Source organism: Astatotilapia calliptera, chromosome 14 (genome assembly GCF_964374335.1).
Source record: "Astatotilapia calliptera chromosome 14, fAstCal68.1, whole genome shotgun sequence".
Classification (NCBI taxonomy): Eukaryota; Metazoa; Chordata; class Actinopteri; order Cichliformes; family Cichlidae; genus Astatotilapia; species Astatotilapia calliptera.
Genome location: NC_137435.1, coordinates 5,839,987 through 5,866,475, shown reverse-complemented (window position 1 = coordinate 5,866,475; position 26,489 = coordinate 5,839,987). Strand labels below are relative to the sequence as shown.

General features: G+C 38.7%; 1 protein-coding gene across 1 annotated transcript in view; it reads left to right on the top strand.

The window, feature by feature from the left end:
- The window catches only part of LOC113036012 (calcium-binding protein 8), a 57,180-nt gene that overhangs the window by 19,524 nt on the left and 11,167 nt on the right, over nt 1–26,489 (top strand). Inside the window, exon 4 of the mRNA XM_026191992.2 lies at nt 4,275–4,387. Coding sequence (XP_026047777.1) covers nt 4,275–4,387 — 113 coding nt within the window. The remainder of the gene's footprint in view (nt 1–4,274; nt 4,388–26,489) is intronic.

Here is a 26,489-nt window from a genome sequence, read left to right as displayed (position 1 = left end):
TTGAGTCCTGTAAGTTATGCGGCGGGGCTTGATCAAACTTGTTTGTCCAGTACATCCCACAGATGCATGATTGGATTGAGCCTGGGAAACTTTTGAGGCCAAGTCAACACCTGAAACTCACTTTTGTGCTCCTCAAACCATTTCTGAAGCACTTTTCCTTTGTGGCAGGGCACATCATCCTGCTGAAAGAGGCCATAGCCTTTAGGGCAGGGGTGGACAATTCCAGGCCTCGAGGGCGGGCATCCTGCAGGTTTTAGATCTCACCCTGGCTCAACACACCTGAATCAAATGATTAGTTCATTACCAGGCCTCTGGAGAACTGCAAGACATGTTGAGGAGGTAATTTAGCCATTTGAATCAGCTGTGTTGGATCAAGGACACATCTAAAACCTGCAGGACACCGGCCCTTGAGGCCTGGAGTTGCCCACCCCAACTTTAGGGAATACCGTTCCCATGAAAGGATGTACATCGCCTGCAACAATGATTAAGTAGGTGGTAAGTGTCAAAGTAACATTCATATTCAACATAAATGGCAGAAGCCAAAGTTTCCCGGCAGAACATTCCCCAAAGCAGCACACTGCCTCGGTTGGCTTGCCTTCCTCTTATAGTGCATTTTAGTAGCAGGTATTCCCCAGGTAAGTACCCGACCAGCCACATGATGTGAAAGAAAACACGATTCTTCAGACAAGGCAATCTTTTCCATTGCTCCATGGTCCAGTTCTGATCCTCACATGCCCATTGTTGGTGCTTTTGGCAGCTGACAGGGGTCAGCCTGCCTGCAGCTATGCAGTCTCATCCAAACTGTAATACATTGTGTATTCTGACACCTTCCTATCAGAACCAGCATTGACTTTTTCAACAATCTGAACAACGGTAACTCGTCCGTTAGATCGGACCACACAGGCCAGCCTTTGCTCCCCACATGCATCAGAGAGCCTTGGTTGCCCATGACCCTGTCTCTGGTTCCCCACTGTTCTTTCATTGGGCCACTTTTGATATATGCTGACCACTGCAAACTGGGAACACTCCACAAAAACTGCAGTTTTGGAGATGCTCTGATCCATTTGTCTAACATTCACAATCTGGCCTGTGTTTAGACTCACTCAGATTGCTTGCTTTTTTTCCCCCCTGCTTCTAAGACATGAACTCTGAGGGCAAAACATTCATATGCTTCCTAATATAACCCACCTGTTAACAAGAGCCATGATAAAGAGACATCTTTTGTTATTGTTTTAGTGGTCACAATGTTATGCCTGATCTGTGTATATATTATCTCCTATTGTCCTTTGTCATGTCATCCCTCTTTGCGGTTTGTTTCCTTGCCCTGTGTGTTATGATTTTTGTACATTTTGGATTCCCTGCTCTGTGAATTGGATTACCTGTGAGTGATCAGCATTAAAGGTGGATTTTGCGTTTATTTTCTGTCTGCCAAGTTCTGCATTTGGGTCCACGATCTGCCTTCCATGCAGCAAATCCTTAAGAGTCACTTTAACTCACTTTTTAGTTGATGGGTTTCTGAGGAGCTGTCAAAAGAGAGCGGAAAGTTTTAAAAATGTTACATTTTTGGCATGACAGACAAATTGAGCAAACACAGAGAGGCAAAGATTTCAGTGACAAATTAATTTAAACCACATTTCTCAAAGATATCAGTCAAAAAAGAAAAGTTACCACCTATGTTCAGTAGTTTAGGCGTACTAGTTAAAAGTAGTAGGGGGAGGATTTTGGATTATTCCATAAGGTTTAATGTTTGTAGGTGTTATGGTTTGTGTGTTTAACAGTGTCTGTCCTACTTGGACCTCAAATAAAATTGACACAATCGTACGGGCATCTCAGGGCATCTCACATGGCCCCAAATGCCTTCAACAGCTAATTAACAGCTGACACAACCATTTAATGCAAGTTATTCCCCAGCTTACATTCTCCTTTTTCCTTTTTTTATCACATTCTTTTACTATTTACAGCATTAAAAAGAAAATAACCTTCTAAAAAAAGAAAATAAAGGAAAACTTTTCTTTTAATTCTTTAAGCCCATCAGTTCGTTCCAGTAAATGCAGACTGTCACTCCTGGGAAAGCAGGTGGCTGAGTGGAGTGCTATTTTAGTCATTACTTCAGAGCTACTTTAGAATTATTCATTCTGAAGCGGCTTCCTTCATGCCCCCATGCTTTGTGAGGAGCTTCTTCATATTCCCTAGAGCAGAAAATATCCTAGGATTGCCGCAAACAGGTATTTAACTCGCTGATCATTCGTTCATTCATTTATTTTTTTCTGCCCACTTGATTTCCACTCTGGACCTCCAGGGGGGCTGCAGCCTCTGCAGTGCAGAGTGCACCTTGTGTGGGAGGTGCATGTTACAATATGGCTTATGGAGTATTATGATTCATCTTTGGTATTGGTGGTGGTGTCTTTTTTCCTGAGATGCTTTAGTCTTACCTAGTATAAAAACAATAGTGGCGCTTTAAACAACTTCCCATAACATGTGTGTATACTAGTCTGTTCTAAATGTATGCATGATTGTTTTTCATCCTGTCTTACCTTGAACCCTTTCACCCAGTCCACCTTCACCTCTACTGTCATCCATCCATCTTCCAAGCTTGACATCCTCGAATCCTGATGTTGCTTCATCTGGCCTGTAGCCCTGCATTTGCCCTGCTGAATGTGTATGGGCAGAAGTCAATGACATGTTACTGTGCCAAGCATCCTCCAGAGTGGGTGTCGCTATTGAAGGGAGTGGTAGGGGCAGATAGAGGTGTCCTGCATCAGTAACTTTCCACTGACAAGGCCCGATACTCATCTGCACATAAAGCAGGAGCAGGTGGGAAGAAGAGAGAAGAGCAATTAGTTTACAACAGTGACAGAGAAACACAGGACACAAAAAAGAAAAGAAAGACAAACTAGGTTTTGAAAGACCAAAGATGACAAAGAATTCAACGTGTTTTGTTGTTCAAAATCAACTTTCTCTTTATTTAGGTTTTATGTCATGCCTTTGTTCAATAGGACTGAATTCAGAGTGTGTCTGTGAGCAAATTTATTTGAAATCCGGAGACTGCAATTCTCTATGGGCTTTGGTGATTTTGTTTCCAACTCATCTCATTTTTCACAATTCCCATAACCTATAATGTGCAGCAACTATTGTCAGTGTAGGTTTGGGTCATTTAAACACTGAAACTATGAAACCGGGCAAACGCTACAGAGGGAAGATAATGAAACCCTGCTGGGGGTTTCATTATATAAGACAAAAAAGGCTATATATTTAAGGGCATTCAGCTGGATCAATATAAAACTCTGATCTGTTTGTTTGAATTGTTCCCGTCTTCAAAGTTTTGATGCTTTGTTCTGGCAGTAGCTGTAACAACTATCAGCAGGCATCTGAGATCAGTGCTGCTGGAATTGATGTTCACGGCAGGACTCCATGTTTTGAGTGATGAAGTAGCTGCAAACTTTGATCTGCTCCACAGTCTGCATTATAGATCTAGTCAGAACTCAGTTTTTTTTCTTATGTCTCATCTCAATAGTAAATGTCATATTGAACTGTGTTATTTGAAGCATGCTGGCTCAAATAATATAGGGCGAAGACAGCGCAGCATCCAGAATTCTGTTTATGGTGGAACAACACTTTCTCCCACACATTGTAGAAACCTTTTGAATCCCCAGAGGCCTCAAGACTGTCTATACATTCACTTTTTTCCAAGAGGCCAGTCAAACTGGCCACATTCTTAATAATGCATAAATTAACTTTGTATTTAAACTGTAAAAACTGCACCCTCCACATGCTTTTTAATGAAAAGGAAGTTGCTGCATAGATCAAAATTTATTTTTTCTACCAGGCTGTAAATATGTGTATTTGTCCTTGATGTAAATATGTAAAAATTATTTATGTTTCTGTTCTGTGTCTTGTGTACTGTTAGTTTGTATATGTGTCTTCTTGCTGCTGTTACACCCAAATTTCCCCTTGTGGGACAATTAAAGGATTATTCTATTCTATTCTATTCTATTCTATTCTATTCTATTCTATTCTATTCTACTATATCTGCCACAAGTGGCCATTAGAGGAACTGCACTTGATTTTTCAGCTCCACAGGTTCCTGCTTACTAATAACTGCTTTCCTTTGTGCATCTGCAGCTCACAGAAGAAAAATAAATCACATTATAGGATAGAAAACAACTAACGATGATGGATTTTATTATTGGGAAAATTTTTAGATGTTTGTTAGATGACAAATGCCATGAGTGCTTCGTCATTGATCAACAATCTGTCCTCTCTTTCACCATCAGGGGACGGGCAGGTTGATTTTGAGGAGTTCATGACGATTCTTGGTCCCAAGCTCCTCTCATCTGAAACAAGAGAAGGCTTTCTGGGCAGCACAATCGATACCATCTTCTGGCAGGTAAATCTTGATTCTTTTTTACCTTTATTCTCTGTCACACATCTGTTTTGTTACCACTTCTGAGTCATGAAATGAACTGGATGTGATGATGAGACAGATGCTATATGTCTGAGCTGAAATATAAATGCAGCATCATTCTTCTACATCTTTGTTTTAACTGAAAACCAAGGAGCAGGATTTTTAAATCTGTTTACAAAAAAAAAGCTGCATGTTGGTCCAGGAATGCTGTCCTCAGTCTACTGTTCTCAGCCTCCTGTTATGTTGCGGGTCAGATTGACCCAGAACAGAAGAGATGTCACATGTCATCTGCATCACTAAAGGAAATGAAAAAAATCAAAATTATACAAGAAAATTGTAAAATAATCAATGCCAGGGTTTCTCACACTTTTGGATGAGTAAACATGCACGGGTCAAATTGACCCAGGAACATAATTGGTGTTCCTGGAAACCAACATAACAGGAGGGTTAAAAAGTGTGGTCGAGTTTGTCTGGTTTCCTCTAGATCTCTCACATTACATTACATGATTGGTTACTGCATCATTACGGCGCAAATGATGACCAACTGAAAAGGTACATTTTAATTTTAGTATTAAAGAATTAAAAAATAACAAAACACCAATGCCAAATTAACCTAATTACACTAATTAACTGTACTATGAAAGCAAAATAGAGCTCATATATATTCTACATCTTTAATGAAGCTGTGCAGAGTTTTAATTATTTTTGTTCTTACGCAATCAACTCTGTGAATATATTTTAGATTTTATGTTCCCGAAAAAGAATATTTGTGTTAAAGTGACGACATCCTGGAGCAGCTAAAGTGTGACGTGTCTTCTGTGCACTAATGGATTCTGCAGTGAAATATAGTCTTCTGAATTTAACTCCATTTCCAGATTTTTTCAATCCTTTTTTGAAGGGCAGTGCAAATATATATCCATCCATCCATCCATTCGCTTCCGCTTATCCTTTTCAGGGTCGCGGGGGGCGCTGGAGCCTATCCCAGCTGTCATAGGGCGAGAGGCGGGGTACACCCTGGACAGGTCGTCAGTCTGTCGCAGGGCTGCAAATATATATATATATTATATATACTGATCTCCGTTGAGTTGTACTGTGACCGACTCACAGCATAAAGGGGTTTCAGAATCTGAGAACAGTAGTAAAAAATGTCTGAGTAAAATAGTTTTGCTTTGAGTGAGCTAGAGTGTTTAACACACACAGACACACAATAGAATGGAGGACAGAGCCTGAATGGGCATGTAGACAAATCTGGTATGTGTGAGAGAAAGAGCAGAGCATTTGGCACTGATAGTAACACTTGGCAAGCCTGCCCCCCTGATGTAATCATCAGCTTGACCCAGGCTTTTTCTCAGGGGAATGAGCTTGTGGTTTACACCGTGAGGACACAAGTCTTTAGAGGTATGAGTGCAGGACGGCAAATGTACTGCCAGCCACATTTGGCCGATGCAGTGACCTTGGCTTGTAAAGAAGAGCGGTTGGCTTGAAACAGTGTGTTTCTTTTTTTTTTTTCAACCCCTCAAGTAAAACTGGTTGTGGTTTACGGTTTGTTACTCCTGCACTAATAAACCCACATTTCAAGTCAAGACAAATGCCCAGACGCAGAAATCAAACACCTCATCAAATGTGTGGAGCACGTTCAGAGGGAAAATGCACTGCAGACCATCTTTTATCATAATTATTTCTTCACTCACCTCACAGATGATTACTTGCTTGAGACATTACAATTTTGTGCCTAGTTTATTTTATTGTTAATAGTGTATAACTGAGCCTTATTCAAAGAATTTGCTTCAGTGTTCCTCTTTGAATACATAAGTGTTTTTTTCCTAATTATTAGAATATTGGAGTAGATGTTGAATTTTTTACCTTGCATCCTAGTACCAGGGTGTTAAAAGTGATTTTTATGAAATATCTCAATAAATCTTGCATCCACTCTGCAGACAGTAACATGCAGTGTTTTGTGTTTGGTGGGACAATTGAAAAATGAAAATGATCTTAGCAATGCAAGTATGCATGGAGAAAAATAACACTATCGGCTCAAAAGCCTTCCCATCAGTTCAGCAGACGCTGAATAAACCATCAGCTGAGACAACTCATGCTGCTGGCTCATTATGTCCCACTCATTAAGATTCAGAATCAGCACTTCAAATCAACAGCTCTTACATGCTTAGAAAAATGCAATTCTTTTGTGGTCGTAAACAACAGGATAAAAAAATATATCACATTCATTTAAAAAAAAAAGAAAGAGAGAGAGAGAGACAGGGAGACAGTAGAAATGTTTTTTTTCCTTCTTGCTGACAATGATGCTTAATGCATTATAGTTTTACTCGCTGAAGATGCACAATTCAGTGCCATTAACAGGAAAGAAACATAATGACTATGTGAAATGTGAAAGATGTGGTAGAGATGAACCAAGAGCACATTATGAGTGTTTGTTGGTTTTTACTGCAGTAAAAATAGGCTGTTGAAGAAAATAACATCTGTTGTTTCAGCCCAACCATATTTCAATAGAAGTTGTTGGAGACAAAACAAATGCTAAGGAGAGTTGGTGTCAGATATAAACTGTAATCTTTAGTTCCAAATTAATGCTAGCTGTGATTTGCATCGGGCATAATGTGCAAATTGTCAGAGAATGCAAAGTTTTTAGCCATAATAAGCTTTTTAGTCGAATTCCATCCATATTTTTTACCTAACTAGAATTGCAGGATGTTGGAGTCAGTCCTAGCTGGGCGACGAGCAGGGTACAGCCTGAACATGTGTAATACAAAGACGCTGACAGCTGTTCACACCAACAGCTAATTTAGAATCAACCTAATATGTTTTCAGACACGTGAGAACATGCAAACTCTACACAGCGGACCAAGAGGTACAAACCCATGGTATAAAATGACATTGCTAACCATTTCATTATGGTGCCAAGGTAAAGACCTTAAAATATTATGCAGCACAACCCAGTCTGGCAGAACCAGACTGAGGGAAGATGGTTAAGCTCTACAAAAACTAGAATGATAGGGAAGTCAAGAGAGGAGAGCAAAGACTAAAAAAATAAGTAATAATAAAACAAATAAATGATATAGTAAGTCAGTCAGCTAATATGTAATTTTTATTTTCCCCATAATGGTAACTTAGAGAAACTGGCACAAGTATAGTTCAGGAAACAACAAAGTAAATATAATACTCCACTACATTAGGAAACGGTATACTGTATGTGCAAAGTTGGGCTTCAATAATGACATTCATAATTCTCATCATGACATAAAACATTTTAAATTTTCAGTAGCTTTTAAAACCGTTGAATATATAACAGTTAAGAATAATTTCAATGATATAGACTCACAGCTGCAGATTTGTCAGTTTTATATCCATGAGGCAGATTCCCCAAAGCTCTGTTGAATGGAAATCTGTAGAGGTCATCTAAGTACATGGAGCTCATGCAGAAGAAACCAGTAGGAGGTGATTCGAGCTTTGTGACATGGTCCGCTAGTTTGCTAGAAGCAGTGATCAGATTGGTACACTGTGGTCACAAAGGGATAGTTAGGTTTCACCATTTAAACGATGCTCACATGGTACCAAGGGGCCTAAAGTGCCAAGAAAATACCCCCCACACCAGTAGACCATCAACAGGATGAACCGCTAATAATAGACAGGATGGAGCCATGCATTCATGTTGTTCATACTCAATTCTGAGGCTATCCTCTTAATGTTGCAGAATAGCTCGAGACCCATCAGACCAGAGACCGTTCAAGCCCATCTGCTTGAGGGTTCAACATGTTGTGTGTTCAGAGACATACCGTGGTTGTAATAAATGGCTATTTGAGTTGCTGTTGCCTTCCTATCATCTCAAAGCATTTTCACCCAGAGAACTGCCACTGTCTGGATAATTCCTTTACCTCATTCACTATAAACTCTGCACATGGTTGTGCAGGAAAATGCCAACAGATCAGGAGCTTCTGAAATAATCAGACCAGCCTGTCTGTCAACAACAAGGATGTTGTGCTTACCTTTCTTACCATTCTGATGTTCCGTTTTACATACTTGCACTGACCATGTCTACATGCCTAAATGAACTGAGTTGCTATCCTGTGATTGGCTCCTTAGACATTTGCAGAGAGTTAAGAGCCGTTGAAGAGAGGTACATAACAAAGGGGCTGGTGAGTGTAAGTTCAGGTATAACAGTGATGTCTGCAACTGAATAGAAATCTTTAAAATCTTTAGAATATAGTATGTAGTCCCATGGACTGGACCTGAGGAGTCAAGAAATTTGTTCTGCCTTTACAACCAAGTAAAGCAGTCTCTGGCTGTATAGTATATGCTTACTATATGTTTCCCAGAACCTTTCCCAGACATGCTTTATATAACTTTTTATAATTATGCTTATAATTATTAGAATTAACATCCTTCAAATCTTGAACTTTACATTGATTTGGCACATCTTAATAATTTGCTTTGATGGAAGCAATATATTCAATAATCGTGACAAGGAAACAACGTGCACAATACTGATAATATTTTCGCTGTAGGCATTTTGTGCAACACTTAAACAAATTCAGTTTTCAAAGCATTTTACGGAGTACACTTTCCTTCTTTGCCAGCATTTGTTTTCTGTGCTCGTCCATCAGAGCAGAGCGGGATTCGTTCAGCAGGAGTGTGACACAAGCACACCCTGCACTCAAATGAACCTTATATTTTGTTGTGGTTCAGTCCTTTTGAACCCTGAGAGTAGCTCTGTTCTTGACTTGGAAGAGAGATTTTTTCATTCCAGCGATATCAAGCAAAGTGTCACATCCTCACCAGCTGGGGTGATGGGATAATGATTCACTCGCTGTCACACACTCACTTTCCTACTCACCCGTATCTGCTCCTGAACAGTTTGTTAATGTATCTAATTATCCCATTGGATAATTATGAGCTTGTATTTTAACAACTGCAAACATTAAAGTTGTTTTTTTAAGTCAGCAGCAGCAGCCTGATTAACAAGACAAACGAATAGTAAACAAAACAATGAACATTCGAAAAATCGTTTTTCAATGCCTGCTTGATTGAGATCAACATTATTTTAAATTTTCATTTTTCATGTGCAAGCACTTAATTCCTTCAACTGAAAATTACTGAAGATGTATGGAATACTTGTTATATAAGATCAAAGCTCCTCTGCACTTTAATTGCAGGTCAGTGTACCTTGCATTGTGCTAATTAATCCCTGAGTAGGATGGTGACTCACCAGTGAGAATAGTAGAAATGGAGATCATATAAGTTGTGAAGATAATGAGTCAGAGGTCAGATCTGGTCAAACGCAGTGTGTTTCCTCTTTGTGCACTTGAGATTTATCAGTTTTTAATTAGTGAACTTCAAGGTAATAGTGTGTACCTTTTCAAGGATCATAAAGGTACAATAAAACTTACTTATTTGCACCATTTCTCAATATTAACTATACCCATATGTTTTGAAATTTATATTCTGTTAAACAAAAATAAAAAAAAGAATTTAATAAATTTCATTCAATAGACCATAGATTCTCTATCAGTCTTGTATGTCAGTGGCACGGAGTTACACTCTTTCCTAACAGCAAGAAGGTCTTTTTACTTTTGGGGTTTTCTTCAGGTGTTCTGGTTTCCTTTCAATTCAGTTCATAATTGTAACTTGGTGTACATGTTGATATGAATTGGATAAAGCTTTAGAGCAAGAGATTTTGGAACATGTACAAAATACATGAATTAGTGTTTTTGTGTGCATTTTATTTAAAGGTACTGTTGCATTAGCGTATAAAATTGTAAAGTTTGGTTTCTGTAAGTTGCAAACCACAAGGGTAAAAAAAAGCAGACCTGTGAAGGGTTCATCAGTTGGCCTCTAGAGCATACGCCCAAATGGCGAGTAAAACTTTATTTTCTTAGCCTACGTGCAACAAAATAACACCCTGCACTGGTACTAAATCCAAGGAAGCTTATGATAATGTTTGCAGTTTTTCAAGCCATGTAAGCAGTTCTTGTTCGGGAAAACTTGGCAGACACTTTCATGGTCCCAGACCTGACAGCATTAAAAAATAAAAAAATCAATAACAGTTTAGTTTGTCTAACGCTTTGGTACTGCTGAATAAGCTGTTTGTGAACAGCAGCAACAAACATTATATTCAGGTTCCAACATTTTACACTTGGTCAACAATCACACCAACCATAATAGACAGTCCCGTGTGTGTGTGTGTGTGTGTGTGTGTGTGTGTGTGTGTTTAAACAGCTTTGAGGACCAAAAACTGGCATTCCACTGTACTTGTGGGGACCAACTATCACTTGTGGGGACAAAGTTGTTTTAGTTTTCCTCATTTTTGCACATTTTTCACGCATAAAGTTAAATAAACTGAACATGAGGAAGATGATCAGGGATTTTAAGTTGTTTTTTCTTCACTGTGACACTCTAGAATGTATTTTTACATTTTTACAAAAATCAAAGGACCACTGTCAAAAAATAAAAACTATACCAATAGCCTTTCTCAGAAGTAAAACTGGCAGCCAGGAGAAATGAGTGACCAGGTTTCCTGTACCTCTTTGACAGGACACCAGGGGTTTTCTTATTTTAGAGCTATTTACCCTATAATTACCCCATGTGCTGCACACCCACTTTAAATAAGAAAAAAAATACACCAACAAAGTTTGGCTGTTATTGTTTAGCCTTCTGGCATGTAATTTGTTTCTTTCTTTCATTTATGATGATTTCTTTATTTTTTCTTAAAGGTAATAAGATAATGTTTTTTTCCTTATCACGTTGATTTATTATGGGCTGTTTCCTTTAAGCTTAGAGACAAAGTCATTTAGTCCAGTCAAGAAACCGAAGTATCTCCAGTGTTGTTCTTGTTATTTGGTTGATGCTAACTGACCGTGTCTTAAAGTCATATTTGTATACAATGTAACTCCACAGAACCGACTTGTAGTGCCTAATGTGAATACAAGTGTTAATGTAATCAGTGTTATTTCAATAGAATAGATCTTTATAAGTTTTATTTGTCGATCTTTTTTCTACTTTTAAAGACAAAGAGACAATACACATAAAAACTAGTTTTATGTGGTAATGCTAAATATAGCAGACCCTGATTTGGGTCTTTTTTTGTTTATTTTAAACCAATATGTGTCAGAGTGCCTCTGGGTGCTTTAACCCTGTGATAAAATATTACATCCCGCAAAAATGTCAGCTAATCTTCCCTGAAAGTTATTTTTGATGGAGAGACTTTAGTGTTGGTTTCTCTGAGGTGTAGCATGGTTTGGAGAGCAAATGTCAGGAGGAAGCAGTGCACAGCAGAGAGGTGTGAGGAGCAGTCAGTCTAACGAACAGGTATTCACCTCCAGGTCATGAGGACTCCTCAAATGAACTGAAGCGTGAGAGGACTTTGCTTTTTTTTTTTAGGCTGCATGTTGATCAGAAAACAAACCGCAGCCTGGACTGTAAAGTGTTGTTTACATGTTAGAACTGTTGGGCAAAAAATTTGTACCTGGTGATTTTGTAGACCTTAACTAAAAATTACTTTTAAACTACCACAAGTTAACAACTGTAAGTTGCTATGCACTGCTGTTCCTTCTTTCTAGATATGAGTGAGTTTGAAAGAGCAGTTAAAAGGATGCTGGGTTCTGAAACATAATCTGTTTCTCAATAGTGCAAAAGCTGTTCCTCTTTCTCAGCAATATATGCCTCTGGCATTTTGTTACACGTGACCAAATAATCGTTTATTATTAAAATGCAAAATGTTACAGTTGGCACGTTCCATAACACATTATCAGAAGTGCTTTTTAATGTAAGTCTACCAGTCATGTTAAAGTCATGGTGAAGAATCCAACTCCGGACATTTAGACATGTGGCCTGTCTGGCTTGTAAATGGAGATTTTTGCCTTAAATCAGATCCATTAATCATCTTTTTTTTCTCCCCTTGGCGCCAGGGCACAATCTTGGATTTATAATGACTTTAGAAAATCATCTGTGATGAATAATATGCATGTCACAATGATTTTTCTTGAGACATTTTAGATTAGGTTAATATTTGTGTTGGCCCCTGCAGAGTTACCCTGGAAGTGAAAGTCTGCCATGAGCGCTGTAATTGTTTCTGTGCTATGGTTGTCTCTGTGGTGTATGTAAAGATCATATGCAATATCATATAATAGGCTTATTCCAAATGGGATGTCCAGGTCAATTTCATTTATCAGTTGGGATGGTCAAATTCTTATTACAAACTTTTATTGCATCGAATACAGTGGCTTGCACTTTTCAGTTATTTATTTGTGAAAAATGTTTGGAATCATGTATGATTTTCGTTCCACTTCTCTCGTGTGCACCACTTTGTGTTGGTCTTTCATGTGGAATTCCAATAAAATTGATTCATGTTCGTGGCTGTAATGTGACAAAATGTGGAAAAGTTCAAGGGGGCCGAATACTTTTGCAAGTCACTGTATTCCTATCATATATTAAAAATATATTTTTAACAGCATTAGTGGTTTTATGTTTTTTATTCAGTTCCCCTTTGTTTTGTTTTTCCATCTAGCTTTTGCAATAAAAGAAAATGGTTGCAGTTTTCAGCAAAGTGGCATCATAATTTAATCAAAATCTTGTTTTTGAGACTGGCTAAATCTGCTGGTGCTCTAATCTGCCTGCTTTACTTTCTGATAATGCTCTGCATCTGCTAAATGGGTCCGTTATGGACCAATGGGCTTGTTGAATGTTTCAACAAGCCCATTTGCTGCTGATTAGTTAGTAAAAATAATATCCAAAAACATCCGAGCCTTTGAAAGATTTCTGCAGGTACCCACCAAAAGGGAATGGTTTGTAGGAATGTTTTTGAGGCTTTTCTCCTGCCTCAGATTGTTGTGTAAGTGTTCTGTCAGATAGTGCTAACAACACAACAACCACTCACAGCAAAGCATCCGTCCACATGACATTTCTTTTCTGTTATTTATCTGGTCATACACTGCTTACACATGTCTGTGGTTTTGTTGTTGAAGTTGAATGTTTAACATAAACCTCTGCTGTACTTGACTTTAGCTTGACTTCCTGTGCCCATGCAGGTAGAGCCTTCAATAATATCCATGCCTTAGTAATACAGCAGGCTTGAACTGATTCAGGATCAGCGTTTGAATTTGCCAAATAGATACATTTGATAAATGTCCTCAATCATTTTCTTTTTTCTTTCTCATTCATTGCAATGATTAGTTATAATTCCAAGTTTCTCAGATTGCCTTGCTAAATTACTGAAATTTAAATAAGATGTCTGCTGATGAAGAACTGCTGACTGTCAGATGTCCTGCTCCAGGCAGGTAGTATGAGAAGAGCCAGCACTTCTCTAACAAGCAGCTGCTGGGTGCTTGATAGATTCAAGGCCAACGTGCAGGATGTAAACAAATTCTAAGGGCGTTCACTCACCGGCTGGGAAGGCTGAGACGAGCGAAAAATCACTTTCCCTCGCCAGGCATGGCCTTGAATGGCAATGAAGGTGGCACAGAGACACAGCGTTACAGACAGCTAATCAACACCCACACGTGTGCACACGCATGCACATGTTCTCCGTTTCGTTCCATATGCCTAATCATCCTCCTTCCAGCAGTCTGATCTACTCTAATGTGATCCTCCTCACATTGAAGCACAGAGGTTGGGGGGTGAATTATAGAGGATTATCAAAGTGAAAATGACTCAATTTGTCTCATGCATCAAGAAGGGCATTACTTTTGATCCCTGGCCAGAATCTTTTCCTTGAGGCCGTCAGTGCCTTTGCGAGACAGAAATGTATTTTCACGATGACCTCCACCTGAGTTTTCAATGCTGACTTTGAATGAGAGCAAGCAGTAATCTCTTCATGCTTAAAAAAGAAGCCAGTGTTGTAGTACCAAAAACTGTAGTTCTTCAAGTCAAACCCTTCAGTGTTACCAAGAACAACTTCAGCCATAAAAATGGCATCTTTAGAGCCTAAATGGTTTTATCTCCATGTGAAATTTCCCTCTTTGTGGCCATTTTTATTCTTTTGAGCCTTAAAGCTTTGGGCGTGGCCATTGTGATTGACAGGTACACCATTACAGGTTGCTGTAGCCAATCACAGTGGCTCCACTTCCTGAATAATAATAGTAAAATAATAATAATAACTTCATTCAAATAGTCAAAGGAGCTTGCAAAGAAAAGCGTCTGGACTTCTTTAAGTTGCTTGAAGACGTTTCACCTCTCATCCGAGAAGCTTCTTCAGATCTAAGGTCAAATGGTGGAGAGTCCCAGATTTAAACCTAGTGGGAGTATCCCCCCACAGAGGGACAAAAGGACCCCCTGATGATCCTCTAATCGCCTGAGCCAAGGTGTGAAACTGGGTGTGGGTCCCAATCAGCCAGAGTTTCGGGTGAGCTCATTGTGAAACCTGGCCCCACCTTATCATGCGATTTCCTGAGGTCAGATGGCCCAGGATGTGAGTGGGCGTTAAGGCGTCTGGGGAGGGATCTCAAAACTGGATTATAGATGGCAGACAGTTGGTGTCGTAAACCACCGCCTCTGTTCAAAGATGGTCGCTCACAGTGGACATAGATGGCTTCTTTCATAGAATTAGTGCTTCACAGTTTGAATAATTCAATTTCAATTCAATTCAATTTAATTTAAACAGCGCCAAATCACAACAACAGTCGCCTCAAGGCGCTTTATATTGTAAGGTAGACCCTACAATAATAGATACAGAGAAAACCCAACAATCATATGAGCCTCTATGAGCAAGCACTTTGGCAACAGTGGGGAAGAAAAACGCCCTTTTAACAGGAAGAAACCTCCAGCAGAACCAGGCTCAGTGAGGGGCGGGGCCATCTGCCACGACTGGTTGGGGAGAGAGACAGAAGATGGGAGAAAAGACACGCTGTGGAAGCGAGCCAGAGATTAATAACAGGTATAAAAGTATACAAGTAATAAAAGCTACACATTAAAGATAAGTGTATGCAACAAAGATATACACACACATAATCAACCACATGGCCTCACATTCATTCCAAAATACACATACACACAACTGAACTGAACCTTTCAACTGTCTTTGGGCTGTCGGTGCCTTTTAGAGTGTTTTTTAATTACCTGATAATTTGCTGACTTCTTTTTTGGGCTGTAAGCTACACATCAGTGTTCCAATTTTGGTTTGTGTTATTTTAGTCTGCTACTTGGCACTTATTAGCAGGTATTAGTGTCTGTGTGATCCAGTTATACGGTCTTTGGATGCCGCTTATTAACCAAGTGTTAATAAGTTAGCACTCCATCTTCATTTCTAAAATTGTCACATCCGTCTCCTAAGGACAACAGAATGCATCATGTCAGAGGGGCTGCTTCCATCTGTAGTTGGCACATTGGTTTTATTGTTTGTTGGCTGTTTTCATTTTTCTTTTTACGTAATCTTTGGGAACGCTGACACTTTTCTCGAGACACCTCACCTCATGTTGCTATTGATTATAAAGTGGCAGGTTGCAGTAGGATTATGACTTTATTTATTGGTTAACAGAAATATATAACATAGAATACGCTGTATCAGTACGACCATTAATAGTAGTAAAACTTTAAAGCCTTAAACTTACTGTATCTACATCCATGCTGTTCGTGATGAACACTATATTGCTACTGTACTGTTGAGTCAGGCTGATAACTTTTCTTCTCTTAGCTCTGAAACAAGAAAGCTGCTGTTTGAAGTTTTGCTGCTCGTGGAAAAGCAGCAGCAAGCACCCTCAGGCCTCCTGCTTCAACTCTTAATTTGATTCCTGCCTCTGCCTGCTCCCTTAATCATTTGGAGCCTCGTGGTTTTTTTTTTTTTTTGTGTACACTATGACATTTTTGTTCCTTTTCCTTCATCCTAACTCACGCTCCTTATGTTCCATGTAGCTTTAATTGCGTGTGAGTCAGCTTGGCTCCTTCAGTGATTCACTTCATTACAGCTCTTTCTCATCCACGATGCAGCTCTGAGAAGTGTCAGCACCACATCACTGTATTTTCTGCACAATTGCTTGACTTAAAATATGCACAAAATTGCATGTGCGCACACACACACACACACACACACACACACACACACACACACACACTGTGGAGGAGCATTTGTGTTATTGAGTGTCCAGAATTTTAATGATGTGTCTGCCAATCAGAATAAATTTCTTTGACTACATTACACTGACACTGATTTACTTGAGGCGATCTTATTCATTTTTATCTACCAAGCAATCACAGCGTATAGCCCTATTTAGATATATATGGAGAAAATCATTTGTCAGCTAAATGTAATCAAAAAGACATAGGTCTGTTTCCCACTATTCATCATTTCATAGCGCTGTACTTCAAAGTCCCATCAGGCCTGCAGACAGAAAGGATGAAGAGTGAATATGGATGTATAGGACTTCAAAAGATTTGCACCCCATTCACAAAACCTTCTTTATTTATTTATTTATTTATTTATTTACACAAAATAGTCAGAGTTCAGGCGTTTTTACTAGCCAAACTCACAATACTGCATGAATTAACATTTCCCCTTGACTTTTAAGTACAGGCTTGGTGATGCAGTCCTTGACATACTGAAAAAGAACACCTTATGTGACATTTCTTTGAAGATGATTTTAATTTCTGCAACACAAATAAGCAGGTGGGTAGACAGATCTCTCAGCTTTCCCCTGCATCTACAATGACGTTGAATGTTTTCTTTGGGGAATTAATCAGAATCAGAATCAGAATACTTTATTGATCCCTGGGGGAAATTATTTTTTGTTACAGTGCTCCATTTTAAACCAACATTAAGACAAGACAGACAATACGCTAACTAAGAATAGTACAATATATACATATATATACATACATACATACATAATTACATACAGATACATACAGAATTATTACATTGGTGCTTCTCCAACTTTTTTCATGTTACAGACTAAAAAACAAAATAATTTTTTGTGACAATCTGCAAAATTTTCATTTTGCAGTACCTTATAAACTGTATAAACTGAACTTAAATTGAAGGTTTCGATGGAAGTTAGAGTTGCCTATGTTGCACTAGCCGATATAAGAAAACTTCTCTGTTTGGATCGAGCTTTAATTAGATTTTTCTACCACTTTAAGATGAGAAATACAATATATAACCAGTCGTCCTTTAGCAGGGGTCCTGCTACACCGTGGGTTTAATTAAACCATGTTTTAATCTGTACTATCAGCTATTGAACTGCAATTCAATGCCAACACCTCCAAGTAAAATTGTGCTTACGATTTATTTGGTTGTTTACATTTCTTCCTCATCTTTGTGTGTCTCTCGCTGTACTTCATTCTCATATCTTTTATCTCTCTTCCCTGCTGTCTCCTCTGTTGTTCATTCTTCTGCAGTAAAAGGTAATGAATTACATGAGGCACACCACATAGATCCACTGAAAGCCAATAATGAGGGCAGTGACCCTCAGGCTGCTCCTGTAGTCTGCTCCAGTACAGGGGTTAATGGGAGTAATCTCACCTTGATTAATCATACTAACAGTAATTGGCTATTGGTAGCTTTCTAAGTGGCCTTAGGCATTTTCCCTTCTTCCCGTATTTTCCTCAAACTGTCTGTGAAATAAACTGTCTAAAGTCTGCTGTCCTGATCCAAGTATCATGCCAGGATTTGCAGACTTTAAGTGCCTAATATGAACATTTATCTGCAACTGTTCAATCAGATATTACTGCTTGTATATGAAAAAGCTGTAAAAATTCTTAGGATGAGTTTTTTTGTTTTTGTTTTTTAATCTATCGTGTGTTGGTCGTGGGGCTATAATGAAATGTGCACTGGAGCGTAGAGGTTACAGACCTCAAGACAGAAGTAACTCTTTTTGTGGCCCATAAGAGTCTCACTGCAAGTCATTTTCGTCAGTTTCATCATGTGGCCAATGTTTGTGTAAATTCAAAACACTACATGACTGGTTCCAGAAATGAGCTACAATTCATTTTCCCGCCTGTTGTTACCCTCGTGGCACGTGTTATGTTTTATTTTGCTCAATTAATCTTCTGGCCTTTGATGGCTTGGTGACGCAGCGGTAATGGAGATATAAATTTCTCCTGAAGGCTTTGGGCCTTTTAACGGAAACAGATAGGCTGCAGAGATCGATAAAGACGCTGAGCATTCATTTTAACAGGGAAGAGAATGTGTGCATGTTAGACCTGGGTGTTGAGCAGAGGAGGGCATAAATAATTGACTAAACTGAATTGCCTTACAGGTTGCATACTTAGTGTTAGTGAAGATTTCTATTCTCTTTACTTTACACTTCCAAACTGCACCATCCCACACTGCAACAAGTGTACCTGTGTGTAGTCACAATGTCGATTGTTGAAGGGTCTCTTAATAAGGAGCAGGGTAGAAATACACCAACCAGCTTTTGGATGCCGTCACTTTTCTCCAGTGGAACTCACAAATAACATCTGCAGTAATTTATATACTGCTGTCAGACTGATGTTTTAAGATCAGGGGCTGAACTTGCTTGAAAACACAGCTAGTTATTTACAGTGTCAGTCAGACAATAAATCCAACATTTACGAAATGCTTCCACTTCTAATCCTCCTTTTCTTCTTTTTGGTTTCCTCATCATTAGCATTTATATTAATAAATTGAAGCGCTAATCAAAAACGTCTATAAAGTCATATGATTTAGTCTTCACTGAAATAATTACACAGAAATCACACTTGTAAGTTTGTGGAGTTTCATCTGTATTTAACATAAAACAGATGTGCACCATCACAAGTTTTGGTTGTTAAGGATGTAACTGTGCAGACGCCGTAGTGGAGGAGTCTGTTTCCATTTAATACTAGTTGGATCAGCAGTCTTTCTTTGCTTTTTCTTCTTCTCCCTCTATCTCACTTCCCTTACCTTTGATTTTGTTGTCACTCTACGGCTCTTGTTTGTTCTTTCTTTATCACTCCCGGTCATCCCGATTACACCGAATCGCTCCTCATTTAACAAGAGAACTGCCTTTTTCTCACACTCTGACCTTTATTAGTTTCAGTCTTCAGCTCTGCTTTTGTTTTCTTTCAGGAGTCAGTTTTTTTTCCATTTGTGTTCTGTAACTGTAATTTACTTTAGAAAAAACATTTAATTTTAAAGGTCTGTAATTTCAATGCTTTCTTTATTCCCTTTATTCTAATTAGATGCATGTTTTGACGGTAAGCCTTTTTTTCTGAACATCCTAATTAGGACAAGTATTTTAATTTTCAGATTTAGAAAATTTATATTTTTAAGCAGACATGATATCGTGAAAATACTGAGATTTGGATATATGAGTAATGGATGAGTGTTTTTTGTTTTGTTTTGATTTTGCAGACAGTGCACAGCTGGGAACACCATACGTGCACAGCTGTTTGCGTATAAACCTCCTTTCAGTATTGCACGTGTGTGTGATCTTGCACTATAGAGGCCATGCCAGGTGTCTTAATCAACTGTAAGTTTTTGTTACTTACAACCATTTCGTCGGACTTGGAAATCACATTACATATTTGACATATTTGAAGCCTTGTCTGTCAAGCTTCTGTAAAATTCTCCCCCAAAGTCCAGAACTCTCCTTTCTCCAGCTTGACAACAGCATCCACAGATTACATGATCAGTTTCTGTTACTGTCATGTTGCCCTGCAAAAAAACAAACCAAAACAACAAAAACCCTGGTGCAGTCAGATCCCTGGAAAACCACCACCTCACACTTTCTTATAATCAGCCTCTGACAATACACTGAAATGAAAAAAATGAAATATCTCTTATTTCTATAGATAGTGTTTACATTAAAACAAGCATAGAGCATGTTCTTCTGCATTCAAATCAAACAGGGTTCAAGGATGTGCCTCCTCAGCTGCAGCACGTTTTAAATGGATTAATATTTCTACCATTTGGAAAAAATAGGACTTGCAAGTTCATTGCATTAGATTTACATTAGCAAATGCATATAATTGGATTCGTCAGTGTGTGGAGAATGTTATCTGTAGCTCTATAATTTGGCTGTACTGCAAAGGGCTGAACTCAGCAGATGGATGGATGCTGGCTCTTGGCACCTTCTCACCGCCTGTGTGTGTGAGCAGCTGAGTACGCCTCATTTATGGGTGTAAAGATGAACATGGCTTTCTCCACAATCCCAAATCCACTTTGCGGTCTTAACAAATATTCAAGAGTTTGCAAAAAGTCAATAAATTCATGGTTTTAATTCAAGGATAGTGCTTCTGTATGTGTGGGCAAATACGATCTCAGTGCATCTCCTTACACTGATTTTGATTAATTTTATGGTAGTTACAGTTTTAATGAACTTCAAGACTCTTTTAGTAAAAGTGTTTCTAAACCTTGCATCAAAGGCTCTCACAGTGACTCAGATATGTTATAGTACAGTTATAATATACCCACTGTTCCCATGAAATAATTGAGGAGAATATTAAAAACAGAAAATCCACATTTTGAAATATAACCTGTCCACTTCTTAATAAGTAACTGTATTATTTGAGTCTTTATGACACCTCATGCATTTATTAAAATGGTATAAAGTTATGTCAATGCAGTAATATTATTAGTGGTGTGATTGTAAGGGCCTGTGTCCATTTTCTCTACTCAAAGATTTGTCAGTTGAAAACTTTTGGAACAATTTCTCCCGCAAGCCAATCAAATTCAGAAAGGAGTGGGACTTATGTTATCAACACTGTAAAGAGTTTATCAGCATTATACACTGGACCCTAAACTTCTGTGAGTCCAGCTATAATAAACAAACCCAGTCTCCCTTGCAAATAGTTTGCATCTGTTCTTGTTGAAAATCTTTGAACTTTAGCATTGGAGAAGAGGAAAACCTGACAACCACAACAGGTGGTTTTTCACACACAGTGTATGTGGTGCAGCATGGAAGCGCGATGGTTAGCACTGTTGCCTCACAGCAAGAAGGTCCTGGGTTTAAATCAACCATCTGCTTCTGTGTGGAGTTTGCATGTGTCTACATGGGTTCTCTCCGGGTACTCCAGCTTCCTCCCACAGTCCAACGACATGCAGATAGTGAGGTTAGGTTAATGTCAGTGTGAATGTTGTTTGTCTCTCTGTTAACCCTGCGACAGGCTTGTAGGTTTAGGAGTCACAGTTATGGTATATCCCTTAAATGTTCAAAATGGGAGGGACTTCCGACTAATGGCGGTTTCGTGCGAGTAGCGCTTTTGGTGAGCTCTTGCAGGGTCAGCCTTTTTTAAATTATTATTATTCTCTGACTCGACCCCAAGCGATATCTATCTCATTTTAAAAAAGTACATTTTTTGATTTTGCTCACTAAAATGCCACCAAAGCTGACTAAAGGAGGAAGCTCGGTCTGGCCTCACCTGCAGCCTGCTTCTCCTGACTACCCTTTTACCCGTCCTGAATCGGGGACTGCGGCCCAGGCCGCCACCAATAGCGATGTCAGCGCTCTCAAAGCGGTGCTGCTTTCGGCTCTCCGCGAGGACTTTGCTGCTACACTTAAAACGGAGTTTCAAGCTATCCTTGGTGAATGTCTTTCCTCCATTAAGTCCGAGCTGCTCTCCTTCAAAAAGGAATTAAATGTTCAAAATGTAATTGTAATGCCTGTGTAACATATTGGTTTAATAACCCCTGGATTTGTCCGTCAGTCATACATGGCTTTAAAAAATATGCCAGTTGTCCATGTCGGATCCAGACCAATCAACATAAGGTTTATTATATATATTTGATCTGTTCATTTACTTTTACCAAAGCTCCTTGTGCTGTACAACACATATCTACCTTAGAGTCTAAACGGGGTCCTGCAAACTTTAGTAGTCCCTAAGTTCCTTCAGTTTGGACACACAAAAGAGGAACATGTCTTTCAAGAGTTGGAACAGCTATGAAAACTTTGCCAAAAGCACCTACCAGAAATGGTTCATGCTTTAAAGATTAGTTCAAAACGGCACAGTAACATTCCTGCTATTTGTTACCAGACATTTTTCTTCTCTTTAAATATCAACAATGAAAATGTCAGTTTAATCACAGGATTTTAATGATCACGTGAATCTGTTTTATCCCCATCACTCTGTCACGGATTCAATTCATTTCAATACAAGGCTCCTTCTGAGCTTTGACCACAGCAGACCTTAACAGTATGTGACATTTCCAACTTCTCCAAAGTCTCCATTAAAGTTCTCTGTGCCTGAGGCATGTGATTGCACTTCAGACTGAACTTCTTAGGAGAATGTGTAACAAAGAAGACTGAAGGTTTCCAGCGTGGGCTCCAGTATGAAGCTGTAGGTCACAAACCACTGGGTGTCCTACTAAAGGTCTTTTCTGTGGGAGTCACTTTAGGTTCAGGTGTGTAATTCTTTTCTACTCCCCTTTCTTTCACCATATTCTCCATAAAGGTCAGTCCATACTTGAATGTGAATGTAGGTTGAGAAAGTCTGTGGGATATGGGAAATGAAAATAAAATGGCTTTTTCTTATCTTCTACTGTAGTGCTCTGTGAATAGAGCTATCCTCTGGCTCATCCCTCTTTTTCTTGGCAAATGAAGTTCTGCCAGTCTCTTGATGGGTGCCAGCGATGCCGTCTTTATTGGGAAGCGAGGCCGCATAAAGGTTGGGTAAACACAATTAGGCTGCCGACCTTTTCCTTTGGGGGGGAAGTAACACAAAAGTTGGCAGTAACTTTAAGTGGCAGATGCTGCAGGGGCACTCCAGGTAGATCTGTCTGTTTAGTACAGATCCTCTCTCTGTTTTCCAGAGGGAGATGCGAGGAGAAATAAACAGAGCTCTGCAGTCTGTGAAACATCGCATCCATTTCTGAAACAGGAGGCAAAACATCTTTTTATGCTGCTGTACATGGTGGCTGATGTGAGATTGTTGCTGTATGAGCTTTCCAGTTAGGACCACAGCAGCAGCAGTGTCCTGAAGAGAGCAGGCAGATGAAAATGATCAAGTCTAACACATACAAAGGAGAATGATGGGTTGTGAAGAGGCTTGCAGATGCATGGCTCTGTTTGAGATTCACTAGTTGGTTGCTTGGAAGAGTATTAGCTGAACGGCTGGGATTATGGGCTGAGCTCGACTTTGTTTCCTGCCTAAACTAATGCCATACTCTATTTAGTCTCACAAAAAGTTTGTGTTTGTTTATGTTTGTCAATACTGAACTGTGGGGCTCTTTATTATCTGAAAAGTATGTTCAATACTAATGTAGAAAACTTTGAGTTTGGTGGTCAACAAGGAGTCAGTGTTTGAGTTTCAGTGGTCATCATAGTTTTTTCTGCTTACTGTGTTATTCTTTTAAATGATTGATAAATTTTATTATTTTCTTTTTTTATCAGTTTTTTTTTTTTACACAGTATAGAGTAGAAAGGCAGATGGGTTGTATGTGAGGGGGAATGGCACATAGAAAAGCACCTGGAGCAACCTCGAACCTGCAGTGCAGCACTAAGGACTAAAGCCTGCACAGCATGGGTCACCTGTTCAACCAGGTGATGCATCGTGTTGCTCCTTCTGTCTTTTCACAAAAATGCAGTAAAATGAAGAAAATCAAATAACTGAAGAATATTGAAGTATCAGTTGTTGTATTGGTATAAACCTTTAGTTGTACTGGTGGTTTCAGGGGAAATATTTAGTAACTGTACCTTCTTTTTATGGGTTTATGTTTTCTGTCACTGTTATATTTACATTTCCACTGGATTAACTGTACCTGCTTTTAAATTACATTTCACAATGTATGTGATTTATTAGTCTATTGTTGCATAACTTTATTTTACTTTTGTCTTGCCAACATTTACATTTACGTTCACCTTTGATTAATGAGCCGGCAAACAAAAGACGAAACATTGACCCAAAATTTTAATTACCTCTGATAATGAATCTTCATGAAGGCTGATTAACATTTGAGGTGTGATTGGTGCGAGTGTTCATTAGCTCACTCTGAGAAGGCTGAGCGATAACAAATCTCATCGATGGTAAGTGTCCAAGTGTGATTTATGCAGTAGGCTTGCCAGAAAGTCCAGTGAATGTTACCCTTCACTCTCTGGACGAGTGTCATTCATCATAATATCACCGAGTGCACCAAACACAATCTGGATTTGGTGTTTGTAAACTGAGATCAAATGTGTTGAGAAGCTGGATAAATTTAGTAAATCATATAAACTCTATATGAATGAATAGATAGATACATAGATAGATGTAGATATATATATATATATGGTCTGTGAAGAAGCTCTCTGGAGTTGCTTGACTGAACCAGAATGGAAACCTTTCTGTTTATACTAATAATTATGTTAATAATAAAAACTGTATTTGTATAGCAGAGAGAGATGTGGTGTTTCTCACCTTGTTCACAAAGTTTCAAAAACAACATGTTCAGTGAGAGCCTTTTATGATCATCAAAAATGTGAATATGCATTTACATTTCTTTTTTATGTAAATGTTTATTGATGTTGTATTTTCCATCATCTTATTTCCTGTTTTTGTTAAAAGAATGGGATCATTGTTGATTGCATATTTTTGATATCACCAGGTATTTGAACCTTATTGTTTCCTCACGCACATACTTCACTCTCTCTTCACTAGCAGGTCTGCATTAAAGAAGACAGATCGGGGACTGCTGTAGCCCGAGGTCATTCACTCTCTCCCCACTTTCCTGTCTATCCCTCTGCACTGTTCGGTCTCATAAATTCAAAAAAAAAAAACAGGAGACCAGGATTAACACTCATTCAGCTCATGAGACTTGATGAGACATGATTCCTTATCTAAAAAGATTATATGTTTATTACAAATTGATGTGTCATATTTGGTCATTTTACTGTACTAGTGTCACAGTTTGAATTTGTGCACTCCATACTAACACATATGAGGCCACAGAGCAGGCAAAATGAAATTATTTTGTAATAGAATGACTTGGGCCGATGTTGTATTTTGTTATTAATTATTTATGTTAATTAAGTTTTTTTTAAAAATATTTGGTTGGTTTAATATAACAGAGTTTTCTGCTTAATTTTTTTTAGGTTTATAAAGATAACAGTGGAACTTTTGCAATTATTTCACTGTTATCATTGTTGTTATTGCTACTATTTTAATGAAGACAGAGCTGGTGTCCCGTTAACGTTGACTTCCTAGATCTCCTTGTGCTTCTGCCTGTCGTAGCTTTTTATGCTCCACTGATTTGGCTCAGCTGTTGTTACACAGCTTATCAACTTCAGGGTCATACTGGGGCAGTTCCCATCCATGCATGTCCTGGGTACCGCGGTGAGTGTGTAATACAGATAACAGAGAAAAGGCCTAACCACCTGATGTGTTCAAGGCCATGGTATTTGACAACAGCGGCAAAGGTGATAACCACTGAGTAAAGTAGTCTAACCTGTTTGAAATGAATGCGTGGACCATTTTCCCAGTTTGAGATGAGAATTTTCAAACTTTCAATATGTTTTGAAGTGTGTGTGTGTGTGTGTGTGTGTGTGTGTGTGTGTGTGTGTGTGTGTGTGTGTGGAGGGGGGGGGGGGATAAAAATGAACGCATTTTTGGAACAACAACAAATATTTCTGGTTTCTGCAGAGCTACAGAGAGACCGTCAAAACAGAGTACTCCTCCAGAGTAGAGAGCTCACACTCTTCTACATGAAATAGTACACTGACAAAAAAATCTATGCATATAATGTGCATTTTATAGATTGATACAGATAAATATCCTCTGCATAAGAATGGTAAGATATATTATGATTTCTTTATGATAGTACAAAGTGCGAGTGTGTAAAGTTTAAAGAGTAGCAGACCAAGAATTGACCCTTGCGGAACCCCTCAATTTTTGAATTGAATTGAAACATAAAATGTTCTGGTCCTTAGATATGATGAAAAGCAGTTATGAAGGCTTTGGATTAAAATATCATAATCAAGAGTGTCGAAAGGCAGTGGTGAGATCAAGCATAACTAAGACTGAACGACTGTAACTCAGTGCTCTTAAATAATCTTTCTCACTGCAGAATGATGGACTTCAGTTTACTTGTAAGGTAATTACTGATATCTTTCCTCGTTAGCATTGTGTTGGCACACACCTGAATCCACCAAACCTGCAAACTGCTAAAATATCTGCTTTTATAGAGGTGATCACACTTGCTGATGATCAGTTAATTAAAGCGAATTTGAATAGC